The following is a 17565-nucleotide window of genomic DNA, read 5'->3' as shown; positions in this document are numbered from 1 at the left end:
AAAGCAGCCTGAAGATAGATTTAACACCCAACAGACACCTGTTTTTAGCAATTTAGCTCTGCAGGCACATGGCACAGTACTGCAGGGGTCCTGTCCATAAAGAACAGATAAAATGTGTTCAGCAGGTTGCTTGGGAAGGTGGAAATGGCTGGCTTTCTACTTCATGTTAGGGTTTTTGGTGGGGAGTAAGGAGGAAAAGCACAGCAAGAAGGAATCTAACCTAGAAGACATAGTCACTAAAGGGGTGGGGGTTTTTTTGAATTTCAAACTCAGCTACATCTTCCAAAGCCCTTGGTGTCTTTCTGTTGGTCACAGGACCCTCATGCCCTTGATTGCAGGGTCCTCCCAAGGTTCAGAGCACTTTGCAGATGGGAACAAGGTGTCACTTCTTCCAGATGCTTGCAGCTGCCTGCTCCATCTCTGAAAGAGTCTACCAATAGCAAGGCCAAGTTGCAAGATCACCTTTCCCAGAATCTTAGCCCCAAGGCTGTGTCAGAGTCCCCACTGGCTGATCCCAGCACTGCCTTAAGTTTCCTGAACAAGAGTTTGTGCTCCTTCCCACCATTTATCTCCATGCCTCTTGGTACAGGTCATAGACTGTGAGCACACAAAGTGGTCACCAAAGCTAAGCAGAGGGTCATTCCCAGAGTGGGGGTGCTAGCAGGGGGAGGTCCTGCTAGGAGAGGCAAGCTGAGCTAGGAAGGGTATGTTGTATGCAATAGCAATGGCCTTCTGCTATGTCTTGGTCGTGCTGCCATAGCCTTGAGCTGCTGACCCAGTCAGTCCCATATCAGCTCTGGATCAATGCTGGGAGGAAACTGTGTCCAGAGCTCTGTACAAACCAGCTCTGAGATGAACAAAGGGGATGTTTCTGTGAGGTGCATCTTGGGTTCCCAGTCATGCAACATGGTGTGTAATAGCCACCAATTCTTGATCAAGCCCTGACTGTTCTGGTTTGGGAGGTGAGGATTCAGTCTTTGCCTTTCCTGACTTTTGGTTATGTGGCTTTTGCGTATTATCTTTTAAGCCAAAGCCTCCTGACTCTGCCCTTGGCTGTGCCATCTGTATTCTTTTCATCTGATCAGCAAGAAAACTCACCAGAAAACTGTACCTGGAGTTTAGGTATATCACAGGCTTCAAAGCAATCGACTCAGGAAAGATAACTGGAAAGAAAATCCCTCCCAGGTTATAATTGTTTGTCCCAGGAACTGAGTTCCTTAATGATAGATATTTTCCCTTCTGTTTTCCTAGTGCCATGGTCTCTGCTGGTATGTGCAGTGTATACCTGAACCTCCACACAGGGAAATGGAGGAATCACGATACTGGATTCAAACTGGTGATCCATCAAGACTTGCTTCCAGCAGTACTAGACCCAGCTGCTTCCAAGGGAGACAGAGAGCTCTGCAGTAGGCAGGTTATCGATTTCACAGGGAAAGCTTCCCTCTGACAGCTCCATCAGCCAGGGATTGTTCTCTGCCTTCAGGCTTTTTTGTTTCAAGCCTTTAAAGCTGTTTAAAGCTGCTCTCTTGTCTTCTGCTGGGGATTGATTGAGTGGGAACATGCTGCCATGTCCTAATGCAGCACCAGTACTAAATGGATTGTGTCACCTGGTTGTGGTGGCATCACTTGTCCTTGGTGTCTCCTTTCTGTTCCCAGCTCTGCTCAACATCTCATTTCAGTCAGTCCCTTCCATCACTTCCCATTTCATTTATGAAGTTCTCTGTATTGCATGTGGTTTGTGGACTGCTGCAGGATGTCCAGCTTTTCTTCTCCTCCCATCTTCATGGCCAGCCTGAATCCTGCTGATCTTTGCCTTATTTTATTGATGGGCATTGCTGACCCTGCTCCTAATAATCTGTTAGGAGGAGATGGGGTAAATTCCCAGGTGAGGCAGGAGGAGCTGTTAAACCAGCTGTTGGGTTGCCCTGGGGTGCAGCACCAACTTCAGCAGTGCCCACAGGAGGACAGTGGGGAGCCCTGGGAACCTGCTGTCATTCCTGGGCTGTGAACCACTCCTGATGCTCGTTTCCATCAGCTTACCAAGAACTGTGGCACAGGTCTCGTGGCTCTTGGCCACATGAAGATTTTGAGGGATGGCTTCAGATGTTGAAGAGCTGATGCTTGCGTGTTCTTGTTGTCTGAGTGGCCAAACTGGAGAGATGCTGGTGCCCCAGAGTTCATACGAACACAGATGAAATTATTTTCGTTACTTTAAGACAGAGTAATTAAATACAGTATATACAGATCCCTCAGAATGACAGCCGCCCACAGAGCTAAAAACAGGAAATCCATTAACTTCATTATTTAAAAAATAAAATAAAAATCCTCCCAACTGATTCCTCTGTCACTTAAAGTTCTGCATGGAAGGAGGGCTAATTTAACGCTGCATTAACTCACTGTTATCACCCTCCTGTTACCTAAGTAGTTTCTAATGACTACCCTGGAGAGCACTTGGAAGCTTTTAAAAGTTTTAATGCTAAATTTTTTTTTTCCTGTGTGGTTTATACTTTAAGAACAAAAGTTATTGATAACATCTTCCCAAATCTTCCAACAACATCAGGAACTGTTCTGTTGGCTGCAGAAACTTGAGGTATCACCAGTCTCTTATCTCTTCAGCAAAGGGGAAATTTGAAACATTTGATGTAGGTGGTGTTTGGGGAAAACTGATATAGTGGAGTTTGACTGTGGGAAGGTACTTCAGATCTTGGGCTTGGTGTTTTCGGGGCAGCAGTGTGTCCTGGGGTTGGGAGCGGAGGAGTGAGGTTATCCACCCTTGGCCAGGACAAGGTGGCAAAGGGGACTCTGTCCTTAAGCCCTCTGAGCTTTGGCTTTCATAGCTCTGAAAAGAGTCCAGCCCCCGTGGGGCAAGCGGCTTGAGAGACATACCTCTTTGTTCTGGGCTCTCTAAGTGAAAGGCACCGCCGAATTAAGGAGCAATAAATCATTGTCTTCCTTCATTGTTTTCTCTTTAGGGCTGTGGTGGACCAATTTCCTCCTTTATTAAGCATCTGTCCTTCTTTCTCTGTCCTAATTCAGATGTGCTTCTGGGGTCAGCATCTGTTGCACTTGGATTTTTGGTTTTTTTTTTTTAGGGTTGAGTTAATTTTGAAGCCTCCTCATTGCTGTGCAGTATTTTCAAGTCTTAAGTTTGAAACTTTCTGCTTTAGAGCAGCTGTGGAGAGAGCTTTGCTGTGCTCCAGCAGTGCTCCAGTGCTAACACCTGGGCTTAAGTTTTCCCCTGATTGCAGATCCAAAATTATTTCCAAGTTATGCTGTGTACACCTTCTCTGCCTGGCGATGGAGGAGATTCAGAAACTGCTCCCTGCTATTATTAACAGGGTTTTCATGTTTACAGACTGACTGCAGAGAGAGCTGGCCTTTCCATTAGGAATCACCAGGAATCCTGTCCTTTGGGAGCTCTGGGAAACTTTAAAACTTGACCCGAACTTGAATGTGTCTTGTATGTGCTTTTTGTGCCTCCAGTTCATACTGGTATTTGGGAGGCTAGAGAGCGAGGGGAGCGAGTCAGTCCCCTGGTAGGTTTGTTGTCCTTCTGGAGGAGAAAAAATGACCAGGAAGAAAAGCAAGAAGAGGCAATGTTGCAGGGGGTGGACAGCTGGTGGTGGTGCCTCGTGGAGTCCCTGGTGCTTCTGGGGTGCAAGAGCACATCCCATCACAGCGTGAACTTCTGCACAGGGAGTTAAAGCGATTCAGTGGACATCCCTTGCTTCCCAAGGGTTTCTTTCTGCAGTCTGAGCTGTTTGCATCTAGCTGTTGCTTTGCTTAAGCATCATATTGCACAACAGGGAACAGATCCTGCTGCCTTGCACCTTCAGTGTCATCTTCAGCACCATGATGCTGGTTCCCTGCCCCAGGGCTGGCTGGTGAACCCACCACCCTGGCTTGTGTCTTCAGGGGAGAGGAGAAACCAGCACGTTTCAACAGGTGGTAGCTGGGACACAAAACTCGTGCATGAGAGTCAAGCTCAGTTGAAACTGGTGATAATTCTGCCATGAGTTTTAGTGTGGCCAGTATATCACTGTGGAGATAAGAAAAGGCATCTGTCGTTAGCTGCTTTAACGTACTAGCACGAGCCTGTTAGCAGAACACGTCGAAACGATGCAGCTCTTTTTAGGTTGGTTGGGAGCTTTGCTCTCCTTTGGGGAGGTTGCTGTGAGTTCTGAAAGTTACAGTGATTTATGGAGTATTTTGTTGTTTAAAAAAGGACAAATCAGAAATACTTATCTTCCATGGGTGGTGGGTCTTTTGGTTTGGTGGTTTTTTTGGGTGGGAGCTATTTTTGGTTTAGATTTCTCTTTATCTTTCCTAGTTGAAAAGAGCAGCTAGGTTTGACCTGACCCTTCTCCTTTAAGGCAATATGTGCTTATTAATAGAAGTATTGAAATATTGGTACAGTTCTGAGCATTTTTTCAATTTGACCTGTGTTTCTGGTGGTGGGACATAAGTACGGCTCGCAGGGGGGAGGTCCTCAAGGTAAAGGAGATGAGTGGTGGGTGAGAGGTGAAGAGCAGCTCGGTGCCCTTGGGAATACCCCAGCAGGCAAACACCGAATTCCTCGGTGTCTTGCTCATGGCCAGACACAAGCCCGTTGCATCGCTGAACCTCATGGTAGTCAGAATGAGTGTTTGCAGACTGAAATCCTCGGTCAGAATATCCTGTAGTCATCAACATGATCCATACTACGTTCAACAGGTGTTTTAACGCTACAGCTGAAACGATACCACGCTGAGTTTGAGGGAGGTAGGGAGGAGAGAGGCTCAGGAGCAGTTAATCTGATTCCAGCGTAAGTCAGTCCGTATTGGGTATCTCCCTTGCTTTGGCTGCCGGGCCGCCTGACACCCAATATTCATAGGGAGACAGCTGCACTGTCCGCTCCCAGCGCTGCTGTGCTGAGCAGGAGAGCTACCGAATGCGCCTGTGTTGCAGCGCGTTTGCCTGCGCCGTGCCAATGTGTATGTACAGGGAGAGGCAGTTTGCTGTTTCACCTTATCCCTTATTTCAGCCAGGGGAATTAATGCAAATAAATTACCCGAGCTATTTCTGTCCTGGTTTAGGTATGGATTTTGATTTTGACCAGATGATTATTTTCTTTAGTCGGAAAAAATAGATTAATTGAAAATTAGAAGCATCATTGTCTTTGGACGTGACTGTTTTGTATTTAGTTCTGAAGGCGTTCTGCCCTCCTCTGCCTCCTTCCTTTCTCCCCACTAGTCCATGTAATGGGAGCGCTGGTTTGAGACGTGGGAAGGCTGGAAGGTGCAGCGTGTAGGGCCGGCCAGGCAGGGGCTGCACTGGCTCTGCAGGCATGGGCAGGCAGCAGTAACTTGGCTGTGCTTTGTATCAGGTATTCGATGGTAAATAATAAAGATGAAAATTGGAGACCTTAATGATATAATGCTATATAATCTATATTCCATTAGAAATAATACTCTCTACGGGGAGCCATAATGGGGCTTGCTTTGGACTTTTCTGGAGGCTGTTCATACCAAATTGGCTTTTTTAAGATGTTGAGCAGTGGTAATGCTTTCTACAGTGCATCAGATGTTCCTGCCAACACGCACGGTCTCTGCCGGCGGACTCAGTGAGACCGCACGGTGCCGGCTTTCTCAGTTCCACTTTCAAGCAGCAAATAGTTTTTGACTCTAGAGATCACTTGATGTTGAGCTAAATTTTCTAGCTGAAGATTTAACCTATCGGATGGTTTATATAACTTTGAAGAAGAAAAACATTTGAAAACCCTAAAAGCTTTTTAAGGGAAAGCGTTTTTCAGTTTTGGCTTTTTGTTTCCTCCCCTCCCCTGTCTTTCCTGCCCCCCCCCCAGGCACATCCTCCTCGCTTCTCCTCCTTCCCTGCCCCAGCAGAGACCTCTAGAAAATGCCAAACTCTGGAATTTGCCGCATCAAGTTTGGAGCATGTAACAAACATTTGAAACGCGTGTGGGGCAAGTGCAGCCACCATTGGCAGTTTATTTTATTTCAATTCCTCCTCTCCCCCCAACACTCCAACCCCCCCCTACCCCCAAAAAAAAACCCCGTGGCTCCCTCTCCGGCTGCGCGGGAGATAACAATGGGGCGCTTTGTGCCGCTCTGCAGCTGCTGAAATTTGACTAGATCCAACTGAAGAAAACAGGAGCAGGTGGGTCAACAACGTGACCCTTTCGTTCCCAGCAGTATCAGTGTGCGCCGGGGCCGGAGGGACCGGGGCGGAGGTGAGCCCTGAGATTTAAGCCTAGGCGATGAGGAGGTGTTGGTTGGCGCTTTGAGGATGGAAGCTGCCTCTCTGAGATAGCCACGATGCCTCTAAATATCATGGGGGGTTTCTGCTGCTTATAAAATGGGTTTCACTCTAGAAATGGTAGGACTGGGAGTTGTTGCTATGCATGATGAGCTGGCATCACTACAGGCGAGAGGTCTTTGCTCCCTTACCGGTGCTTTGATTCCCATATCACCACTAGCTTCTCGGTTTGCATGATGCCGTGTGGATGGTCCTAAAATTCCCAGTGCCCAGCACCTGCCCTCCCCTCCCACAGCCCCAAAATTGGGGGAATCATTTTATTGCACCCTTTACATCCTGCCCAGGTCATGGAGATTAATTCCTTCCTGTCCATGTTTTTGTTGTGCTAGAAGTGGATTTTTAGGTCAGTTGAGGGTGGGATGTCTGCAGTTTGGAGGAGGGTTCCATACACAATTCACAGTGTGTCTGATGGAGGTGGAGGATGTGATTGTGTTGGGCTCCTTTGCCAGGTGCTGCCACGTTGGCAAATACATCTCATCAATACTGTCCATTTAATAGCAAGAGGAGGAAGATAAGGATAGGGAGAAAAATACTCTTACTACTTAGGTGCATGGGCCAGCTAAATAGTGGTTGTTCCTAAGGTCTTCCATGCCAGCGTGAGATGACTTGGTTGATTCCTTGTAGGTGCCACTGTGTTTGGGCTTTGTGAGCCACAGAAAGAGTCTTAAAAGGTGGCAACACTCAAACTTCAGGGCCCTTCAGCAGACACGTGGTTACAGGCTCGACTGTCTAAGGTTGCATGGGATTTTTGAGTCTGAGGCTTTTAAGGGGTAGACATGAACAACTGTTTGTAAGTCAGCAGTTAGAAACGCAAAGTTTCTGTTGATGGATCTTGTAATCTTGCTTTCTGATATCAACTTACAGTAAAGTGAATGTGAGACGGAGCAAAGCTTTTCTGCTGAACTGGGGATACAGTTGTGATGTTCAGCAGTGCATTCACATCTTTACAGGCCTTCAGGATTTAGCTGTGATTTTTAGCAGAAAACACATGAAGCTCCTCGAATAATCCTACCAGCACAAGCACTCACATTGCTTCAAGCAATAGCATCAAGCATCAAGGCTGTAATTGTTTGCGCATGATGAAGCCTATAAGAGGACTAATAAATTACAGTCAGGACGAGATCCATGCTAAATGGGGAAGGGGGAAGCGGTGACAGCTTTGGCAGTGGGTTGGGAGGAGGAAGGCTGCCCCAGGGAAGGCTCCAGGGCAAGGAGCTGCTTGGGTTGTAAGGCAGATGGATGAAGGCTGGAGAAGGGGCTTCTGCTGCCGGGGGCAGAGCATGTGACTGTTTGGGTGATGTGTGCTAGTATGGAAAATTGATCTGCATGACCACACTACCAGCTGTGGAGACTCGGTCCATCGGCAGGAGGGTTGTTAATAAATCAGAGGCTCTCTGCGTATCTGCATCTTAAACTTGTTATTTAGGAGGAGCTTGCTATGCCGTGCTCAGAAGGTCAGTAGCAAAGCAGGCACAGTGCTTCAACTGCCCTAGCAAACCTGCTGCTGTCGGGTATGGAGCGGCCAGAGCTGGGCAGGATTTACCCGCCAGCCGAGCAGGTTTAGACGGAGACTTCTGAACCAGCACTGTGACCGTAGTTTGTCCTTGGCTGCACTTGCAGTTAAACCCTGTTTGGTGCCGGCTTAGCTGCGCCCGCTGCCAGCCCCCGTTGTCAGCAGTGGGTAATTTAAGAGGTTTCTCCCAACAGCTGGCAGCACTGTTTACTCCAGCCCTCCCTCCCGCCGTGGCGCTGAGCTGTCCCCCTCGCTGGCACGGTTCGCATCGGATTATGCTGTTGGACTCGCAGCCGGGTGGTGGTGCCAGGATTCAAACTTGTCGCTTTGGAACAAGGAGCACAGGTGCAGGCTGAACTCATGGTCCTCGGAGGCCAGCACATACCGGGAAGGCTTCAGCTCTGCTTCAGGCTCACGCGCGCTCACGCACGCGTCCTTGCGTGCCGGATGCGTGGTCGTAGAACCCATTTAACGGGCAAGAACCGTGTCACGCAGGATTGCATGAGCCTTTCGTGCCGTTTCCCTCCACACACGCAAACACCCCCCTAGGAGATGGGTTTAAAAATAAAGTTTAAGAACTTGCCACCACGTTCCTGCTGGGTGGGAGGCGATGCTGCTCCACAGAGGGAACCGCACGCGTAGGGACCGAAGGGACCATGGGGAGATGTAGAGCTGTACGCCTTCCTGCTCAGCCATCCAGCGTGCATCCTATATGTCTGCGGGGGAACACAGCAATTAACATATGAAAACGCTGATAACAGTGGGATTCTTGTGCAGGCAGAATCAGAGGAGATATACTGCCATTTTGGTGCCAGTTAGGCCCGTAACTGCTATTTGTGGCTGGGTTTAGCAACAATTAACCTTTCACATCTTGCGTTAGCCTCTGCTTCCCTGGTGCAGCTGCTTTTATAACAATGTCCTTCTCCACTCAGAAGCGCTGGGTTTGGCGCTTGGGGTGTCTGCTCTACAAACCACAGGATGTATGGTGGGGGCAGTGAGGATTTTTTAATAGCTGTTTGATGTTTAATAAACTTCTGGGAAAAGATCCATCAGGTTATGTTTTGATTTAAAGGGTCTTGTGTGTACTGAGGGAGAGGGAGAAGATTGCGTGACAGCTACTTCAAGCGCCTTAAAGCAAATGCAGTGTAGTTTTGCTTGTGTGATAACGTCAAGCCATGGGTTTTAAGAATCTGGCCCTTATGTGCAGTCGGGTGTCTCAGGCTGGAGGTGGCAGGGATGAATGCCTTTAGTGGTGTTTCCAGCCTCTTTGGGGTGGGAGAAGGGAGGTGCTGTGGACCGAGTTTTGTTGCTGCCGTTTGGAAACCAATAAAATGCCTGGGGGGCTTTTGGGAAGGAACATGGCTACAGGGAACCCACCCACGGGCACTATCTGGTTTAATTTATGTAGACATGTAGATAGGAATTTCAGCATCGTGAATGGCTCCAATGAGGTTGCTGAGTTTTCAGAAACTGTCCTAGCTAGCATGCTGTTTGGTGCCTTTTTTTGCTTTGTTTTGTTTAAATGGCTTCAGAGTGGGATGGAAATACTTGAAAAATAAAGAGTGTGTAATTAGAGGTAGGAAAAAGCTGGAGTAATTTGGCTTCAGCATCAATGTATTGTTACTTAAAAGTGTGGTGGAGGTTGGACCTCACCTGTCAAAACAGAACTGCTGTGTTCTGGCTCTTCTGGAATAATCATTTCAATATTTATACTCTGTGCTGGGCTGGAAAAAGAAAATGCAAAACACAGATTTGCATGAAGTAGGTTATAGCATGCCTTCTCCAAAGCATCCAGTATCACAGGTACCAGGTTCGCTGTGTGGATACAAGCCTGTGCTTTGATCTCAGCTCTAGAGGTTTGCAATCTGGAGTAGTTTTGCTCAATCCAGCGACGTGTAAAACTGGCTTGATGGGCTATTCAGACTTGCTTCATTATGATATTTCTTTGCGATTGAAAATTCAGAGCTTCTGGTTGCACATTAATGTTGATGATGAATAAAGCTTAATGTGATTTTAATCATCGTCTTCTGAAGACAAAGGCTGCCCCATTTTGGCACAGATCCAGTAAAGTCAGTGGGACTGGTGGCAATGGCTCAGTCAGTCCCTTATCTCCGGGCATCAGTAGTGGCACTGATCACTTGTGTGCCTGGGTGACCTCGCCAATTCCCAGGGATTTTAAATCACATTTTCTTTTGCTTCATAAAAGTTCTCATTTTTTTCCTCTTGCTTCATGCTGTGTAAAACAACCATGTAAACAACAAAAGTGTCAGTGCATGCTGGAGGACAGCCCAGCCCAGTGCAGCAAGCTCAGATGCACATCACTCACATGGTAGCTTAAAGCATCTGAATTCCCAGCCTGTGTCATCTAGGTACAGAGTCGGGACCTGAGTAGTTCCCCTAAGTTAAATTTAAAAAGCATTACAGATGTTTTTTGGGATTTTTTTCTTCTGGGGTGAAAGGATAACTCACAGGACTGATACAATAACTGTTTTCTCTTTCATTTCTCACATGCTGTTACTACAGGATGGGAATCGCAGCTCCTGGAAACAGGGTTCCTGGGGATATTCCTCTGCCCGCTCTGGACCCTCTCCCGCCTGCCTCGGCACACTCCTCCTTCCAGAATCGTCATCTGGGGCTTTCGGTGGCTGATCTTCAGGATCATGCTTGGAGCAGTAAGTGGAACTTTGGGGTTTTTTGTCTTTTTGAGGTGACAGCAAAGGGGAGATCTCATCCTAGCAGAAAACCTGCCCCTGGTCCAACACATCGGAGTCGTGTGGTGTAGGAATTTTTCTAGTTGCAAGGAAGGAGCGTGTGGCAGGAAATGCTTCGTGCTCTGGTCCACAGAATCTTTCAACTTAGTGTTTATTTTAAGGAGGACAAACATAGGAGTAAGAATGTCTGTGTTGATATGTTGGTGCTGCTCACGTGATTGACTCTTGAAGAGGAATAAAAGTGAAGTTCAACTTGGACATTGTGGCTTTTTGATAAGATGGTTGGGAATCCAGTGGGTAATTCCCAGGACCCAGGAGCTTTACCCTGACTTATTTTTCCTTTGTGTGTGTTTTACTGAAATGTCATTCTCCATGTTTTTAAAGAGAACAATCACCGCATTACTGTCCCAGGGTCAGTGGAAATTCCCAAGTAGCTTGTAAAAGAATCCATCAGGAACTGACATCTCTTTGTTAAAATAAAGGTGTGTCAGGGGTTGATACCCTGTCATCTGGATCTGCAGTGTGGACATTGCTATATATCCCAAACCTTGAAGCTAAGGGTCACTGCTGTAGAAGATGACTGCGGGTGGGCAGGACATTACTGTGTCTGTTGGCTCTAAAATCCTTCTCCTTCCCCAGAGCTTGAAGTGCTCAAATCATTAGTTGAGCTCAGTAAACTCTTAATTATCCTCCTGCTCTGAAAAAAAAAAAAAAAAAGAAAGAAACTTTCTTTTTTGGTGTTAACCTTAGTGTTACCTGTTTTCAAGACAGCTTTGTTAGTACAGAATGTGTTCTTGCAGTAGATGTTCCTGGAAAACACGTGCTGTAGATGTGTTGCATCCAAGGGCAGCTCCTTGGCCCGTGTCGTCCAGCAGATTCAGCTTGAAAGAGCAGAAAATGTTGCTTTTTCTTATGTGTCATGCAAGTGTGATTTCAAAACCTGCTCTTTGGAGTTGCATTTGTTTCTTTGCCATAGCTGTTGTTTGGCATTGCCAAATTTTGCTCAGCTTCCTAAAGCTGTAATTCTTGCTCCTTATTAATTCCTGCAATTCTTGCTCATTATTAACTAGCTCTTGTCTTGCTGTGGGGCAATGCAGATGGATAAAATGACTCCTGAAGGCCCCCTCTGGCACAGCTTTCTGTGACCCTATGAAACAGCTGGATATGTAGATAATCCCACAGATTTTAGTGCAACTGTTGGCTGAAAACATTCAGGAAAAGTTTATGGGACAGAGACACCTTTGTAATGCTTCTAAAATGCCGTAAGGCTTTCAGCTGGAGTTCACGTGAATGGTACTGTCCAAACATCCTACTGTGCTGCTCCTGCCATACCCAGGGATGCAGACTACTGGATGCATCAGCAATTGCGTCTTTAAATGATAGAAATCCAGTCCTTCAGCAAGCCTGACTCGTGGAGAGAGAGGGTTTTGTTTGAGACTCCCCAGGATGAGGGCCAGAGATGGAGGTAATGGGAAGGTCTCCGTGCTGGGCTGCCCACGCTCGTGGCAAATGAGCTGTTGGTGTTATGGAGGTAAATGCAAAATTATCTGGGCTCTTGTGATGTCTTTTGTGGAGTCTTTTCCTGGAACAGCTGGGAAATTGCTATTAGAAGAAAAATTGGAAGGGTTCTTAGCAAAACTGCTGATAGGAAAAGAATTGGAGCGGCAATGTTTGGGGGGAAATGATGTAGGAAGGGAAATGTGGTAGCCAAGGGAAGTGCAATGTATGGCTTGGGGAGAGACTCCTTAAAAATGTCCTGCCTTAAGCCTACAGACAGTTAATAAATCTTGGGGGGGCTCTGCTGCAGCATCAACTCCATAGCCTGGAGAAGCAGTTGTGGTGCTTCAGGGCTGGCACCACTGCTGGCTCTTACTGCACAGAGGCATAGTCTTTATAGCCTCAGGTTGGATCTGTGACTGCATTTACTGCTCAGCATCACTTCTGCCTGAGGTGTGCCCAGGGACAAGAATTTGTTGTGTACGTGAACATCACAGATGGTGAGTTGTGGGTCTCCAGGCAGCTGATCCAACAGGTACGAAGGGGATGTTGTTGGTCTGGTGAGACAGTTCTGTTGGAGCTTTTTTGGATGAGAATTGAAGGGTGGTTGTGGTATTAGATTTTTGCAAAGAAGTGTCTGTTGTTCTTGATGCTTTCCCATTCCTCAGTTGGACATCACATTGACAGCAAAGTTGGCTGGAGAAGGTCACAGTCACATCTTCCCTTGAGCAGGCTGGAGCCATGTGTCCCCAAGCTGCAGGATGGCTGTAGGGATGTCACAGTCCTGAGGGAGACTCATCTCCACCTGAGGAAGGGCTTGTTCAAATTCAAAGCAGCACTTTATAGCTCAACATGCTAGCCACTACTGAGGCATGGTTTTTACAGTAGTTTTCAAGTATTTTAGGCAACTGTTGAGGGAAAACAGTTGAAAGCTGCTAACCTGCCAGAAATATCCATCCACTCTTTATTACAAATTAAATTTCCTGTCCTTTCCTTTAAGCACAGAGTGATAAGCACTTTAGTAGCTGGCCTGCATGGTTTCTACATTATAATTTTGAGGGCAGCAAAGGTCTGAGTTGTTAAAGATTTGGGAGCGCAGTAACATAGCACTGTCTGGCCTTTAATGACAGTCATGGGTACTGGTGTAGGTGACACAAGGGTCCCAGTGGGTCTGAGGGGACCCAGGCCCTGCATAACCCCAACGTAGTGATTTGATAGTGTGGATTAGATCCCATGATGTGACCTGTGAATCCTCTAAACCGGTGAAGTCCAAGGCACGAGTTGCCCTAAATTCACATTAGACTTGGCTTTGACTGCAGGGCCTGGGGGCCCTTGGTCGTGAGTGGGGCTTTTGCTTTATTTTGGGGTGGGGTTTTTTTGTTGGCTTGTTGTGGCTGCTTTTTTCCCCAGGAACTTCATTGTGAATGTCTTATTTGGGCCATTTATCACCAGTGACATTTGGTGAACGAGCCTAACCCCTTTGTCCCCAGTGGAGGGAGGCTGACTCCTGTGGTCCTGATGCTTCTCAGCTTCTGAAATGCTGCTTCTCTATCGTGATACCAATGTTAAACAGAATCAGGAGACCATGACACCAAGTGTAGGGAGGCACAGATAATTTTCTCAACAAGCTCTATGATCACCAAGTTTGTACTCTGCTTTCCTTTGAAAACAGGTCTCTGACTGTGCTCTGGTCCTGCTAGTTTGTAGTGTATGGTCTAAATTACAGAACAGGTTGGATACGAAGGAAAACCATACTCACCAAACATCTTTGTTACCATTTTCTCTGTACAGCTTCTCACTTTTGCCTAGAGAATAATAACTCTCACATTATTTTAGGGGGAGCCCTGTGCAGAAGAGATGCCGCCCCTCGAGTCCCTTGTCTGTCTGGGTTACTGATATATAAGTAACAGGCATGGGAGAGGGAAACATGGAAAGGTCATTAAATGGGGATCTACACAGGCACGTGGAAATCGGTGATTGATGGTATCTTTAATGTTTTGGGGCCCAAACACGTGTACGTTTCCTTCTTGGCTGGGGTAATGATGCTTGCAGGCACCGGGAAGCGAGTTTAAAGCGTGAAACCGAAGTATCCTGGAGTGCAGGTGCACCTGCGCTAAGGCCATCTTTGATTTCTTCCCTAATCTGGGCAGGAGCTGAAACATGTGCACAAATGTGGGCTGAGGGAAGCTTTTCCCAGGGGTGGGATTGGCAGTGATTACATTTTACAGGGAAAGAAAGTTCGACTTTCCCGCACGGTTCTCTGGGGGATCCCGTAGTGCCTGGGGTGAGGCTTTCCTAGGAAAATGCTGCCCTCCAAGCCAGCAGCATTCCCTGGGGGCAGCTTGTTAGGTGAGCAGTGCCATGGGTGGGTTTGGAACACCCCTCAACAGGCAAGCTTGTCTCTTGCAGTGTGGTGGCTCCCAGTGAAGACATCAGGTTCTTATCCCACAGCTCCCCTGATTTCTGCAGCCCGTTCCTGTTTCATCACCAGCACACAGGGGTTGACTTCACTTGTCAGCATCCCCCAGTTTTGGGGGATTTTTTTCCCCTTGAGCTTTTGTCATATTTGGAACTTTCTCCACACAGAGCTGTAACAACCAGAGCCTTTCCTTGGAGCACTAGGAATGCCTCCTGAAGTGAACACTGATGTGCCCATGCCCTTTGCAGCCCCTCATGTTTCAGCCTTTGAAGGATCAGAAGCCCAACTCCAGTGAGATGCTGGACACAAAATAAACCTGACCATAAAGAAAAGGGAGGCTGGACCCAACAAAGTTATTTCCTAACCCAAACTGGTGTGATTGTTGCTTTCAGTCTCCCCAGAGCCCATTAACCATCCACTCAAAAGCTCCCCATGTACTATTACCCCATGTGCTTACTCCTGATTAAGGAGCACTGGAGCAGCGATGTCTTTGTGCTTTCTGCCACATAAACCACACAAATCCACAGAGCAGGTAGTAGATGTGTGAGCAGCACATGAAGCTCAGGATGCACCGTACCTGCTCCTCTGCTTTGCTGCTGCCTTTTTTTTTTGTCTTGCTGTTACTCTCGCTCATATTTAGGAGATGAGTATTGCCCCCAACATTCAACAGCATCCCCAGCTTGGTCCCGTTTCCTCCTCTTTGAGTTTCAACCATGTGAGCACTGTTGCCCAGCTCTGGACTGGTGTAAGGGAGCCTTGCAGTTTCCTGTCTCTTCCTCCCCCAAAAGATCATCTCCAGATCTTGCTGTACAGTGCATGCCATCCCTGGGGGCTGGATGGGCTGGCCTTTGTGGGGTTACAGCACGTGAGAAGGGAAATAATCCTGACCATGCATTGCAGGAGGCAAGGAGCGCAGGCAGGCTCTGCTTCTGGGGTTTGATTGGCAGCAAGTGCTGGGCTGATCTCAAATATTGCTGACTTTTTAAAAGGCATAATTATGTGATTCAATCTATATGTTTGATGTTCCTAATAATCCATTAGTGCGGGATGTAAAGACGGATGCTTCTTAGGAACACGTAGAGGCAACAGAATAGCAGTCCCTTTGTGTGAGCGAGCAGCTTGTTAGGAAATAAGTGATGCAAACAGACATTTATGGGGCTGATTTCCCTCAGAAGAGCTGGGTGACTCAATACCTTCACTTGCGACTCTCTTCAAGCTTGGAAGATGCAAAGCATTGTTTTGTGTTTCTGCAGGACTGGAGAGGTGGGTAAGCAAACGGTGTGTGCTCAGCCATCAGGTGTCACGTGAGGATGTTACCCAAACCTTGGGGACTTGCCAAAAGGAGCAGCCCATTCCTTGCTCGGCTGTGTTACCTGCTGGTAATTAGGTCTTTTGACATCTGCAGCTGCCTGGGGAGACATTGAAGGCACGATGCTGCACTCTCAGAACCCCAACTGCCTCTCAAGTATATATATTTTTCAGCAGACCAAGTTTGTTTTCCAGCTACTCTGTTCCCTGTAGAGACATTGTTGGGCTCAGGGCTTTTGATGGGTTTGATGATGGTGGGGCTGTCTGTCTGCTGCTAGACCAGTTTCCCAGTCTGGATCAGCCTCTTCTCTGAGCCTTGCTGCAGGCTGGGGGTCCTGGGTGGGTCTCAGCTCCTGGCAGTAATTTATCCAAACCGCAGTTTTTTATAATCACCTGATCCCCAGTGACGGGGCTTGTTTGAGGGGTAGCTGTGCTTCCCTGGCTCCATGGAGCAGCATCACCCCTGCATCTTGTGGCTTTTCAAAGCCAGGTCTCACTGGGGCTGTCTGGGCTTTGTGCTCTGTTTCAGGAACACTTTTGGTTTAATTACCGGGCTGTGACGATGATGATGATGATACACAGCACTAATAACCCCACTAAGCAAATGTTAGTCTTGTTTTTTTTTGACCAAAGATCTGAAAGTAAACGGCAACTGTGTTGAGTTCTTATATTCTCTATAATTACCCACTGCAGGAGAAAACTGTGTGCTGGGGGAGCCTAAATACCCACCCCGCTCATGCTGGGGGGAGGCTGGGGAGTAGCTGAGAGCTGATGAACTGCCAGCTCCACGCTGCTGAAATTTCATAGTCGCTCTTTGGATCCCAAGAGTCGTTAGTGATTGCATATGTAAACCATAAAGAGCAGTTTCTGTTTCTTCATTAGCTGAGCCTTTACCAAGTGCCGCGTGCGTACTTGCTCCGAAATGTGAGGATCTGATTTTCGTCAACACGTAACTATAGCAACACTGATAAAGCTTGGTAACTGAAAAGCACGTGCAGAGGGGTAGAGCACGGGAGTGTGATTCAACTGGATTTTAGGAAGAGCCCTGGACAATGTTCTCCCTGTTGAGACCCCATGCCCAGCCTCGGTGGGTCAGTGGAGGCACTGCTGGGTGTGTGGGGTTCAGGACACCTCCTCATTCCTCTGCTGTGGGGTTTCCTGCACTGTGTGAGCTTTAACAGCCCCGGTCCAGCTTGCAGCGTGATGCTGTGCTGTGGAGGAGCTCAGGCTGTGTCTTGGCGTGCTTCAAGCTGAGTCTTGACTTGCATAGGCTAACGTTTCTGACAGTAGGCATGACTTCTGTGATTGCCTCACCAGTTGTTCTCAAGGGTTCCTCTGCTTCTTGGACGCAGCTCTGCCAGTGTCACACCAGAGGTTTGACAAGAGGCATTAAATGTGGGGCTGTTACCTCCTATCAGCACGTCTTTCCATCAATAAAGCTGATATAAACAAGGGTGCAGAATGAGTTCAGGTCTAACTCTTGGGATGGCATTGCTGCTTCCAACTGGTGCTGATGAAGCTGGGTGGTAACGAGTGGACAGGCCAAGAACTTACCAGGACAAAAAGCTAAGCAAGCAGCAAATTTCTTTTAAAAAATATCTGGCTGCTGGAGACAGAAAATACGACTTTAGAGACTGGGATGGGGAAACAGGTCCCAAACTGCACCAGGGTCTGGGGGAGAAGGTGTGCTGAGCATGGGCAGAGCAGGAGTGAGGATGTGGAAGCCCTGTGCAGCAAAGGATGCCGTGTCCGTCCCAGCAATGTGCCAGGGCCCCATTGTGCTTGGGCAGGCTTGTTGAGTC

The 17565-nt window shown here is 47.6% G+C and overlaps 1 protein-coding gene across 1 annotated transcript in view; it reads left to right on the top strand.

Moving 5' to 3' along the window:
* The window catches only part of LMF1 (lipase maturation factor 1), a gene marked incomplete at its 5' end in the record, with an annotated part of 201861 nt that overhangs the window by 49201 nt on the left and 135095 nt on the right, over window positions 1-17565 (top strand). Inside the window, one exon of the mRNA XM_084271183.1 lies at window positions 10352-10500. Coding sequence (XP_084127309.1) covers window positions 10352-10500 — 149 coding nt within the window. The remainder of the gene's footprint in view (window positions 1-10351; window positions 10501-17565) is intronic.

Source organism: Gallinula chloropus, assembly GCF_964237585.1.
Source record: "Gallinula chloropus genome assembly, chromosome: 15".
NCBI lineage: Eukaryota > Metazoa > Chordata > Aves > Gruiformes > Rallidae > Gallinula > Gallinula chloropus.
Note: the sequence above shows the minus strand (reverse complement) of the source record. Positions and strands in the feature narration are given on the sequence as shown.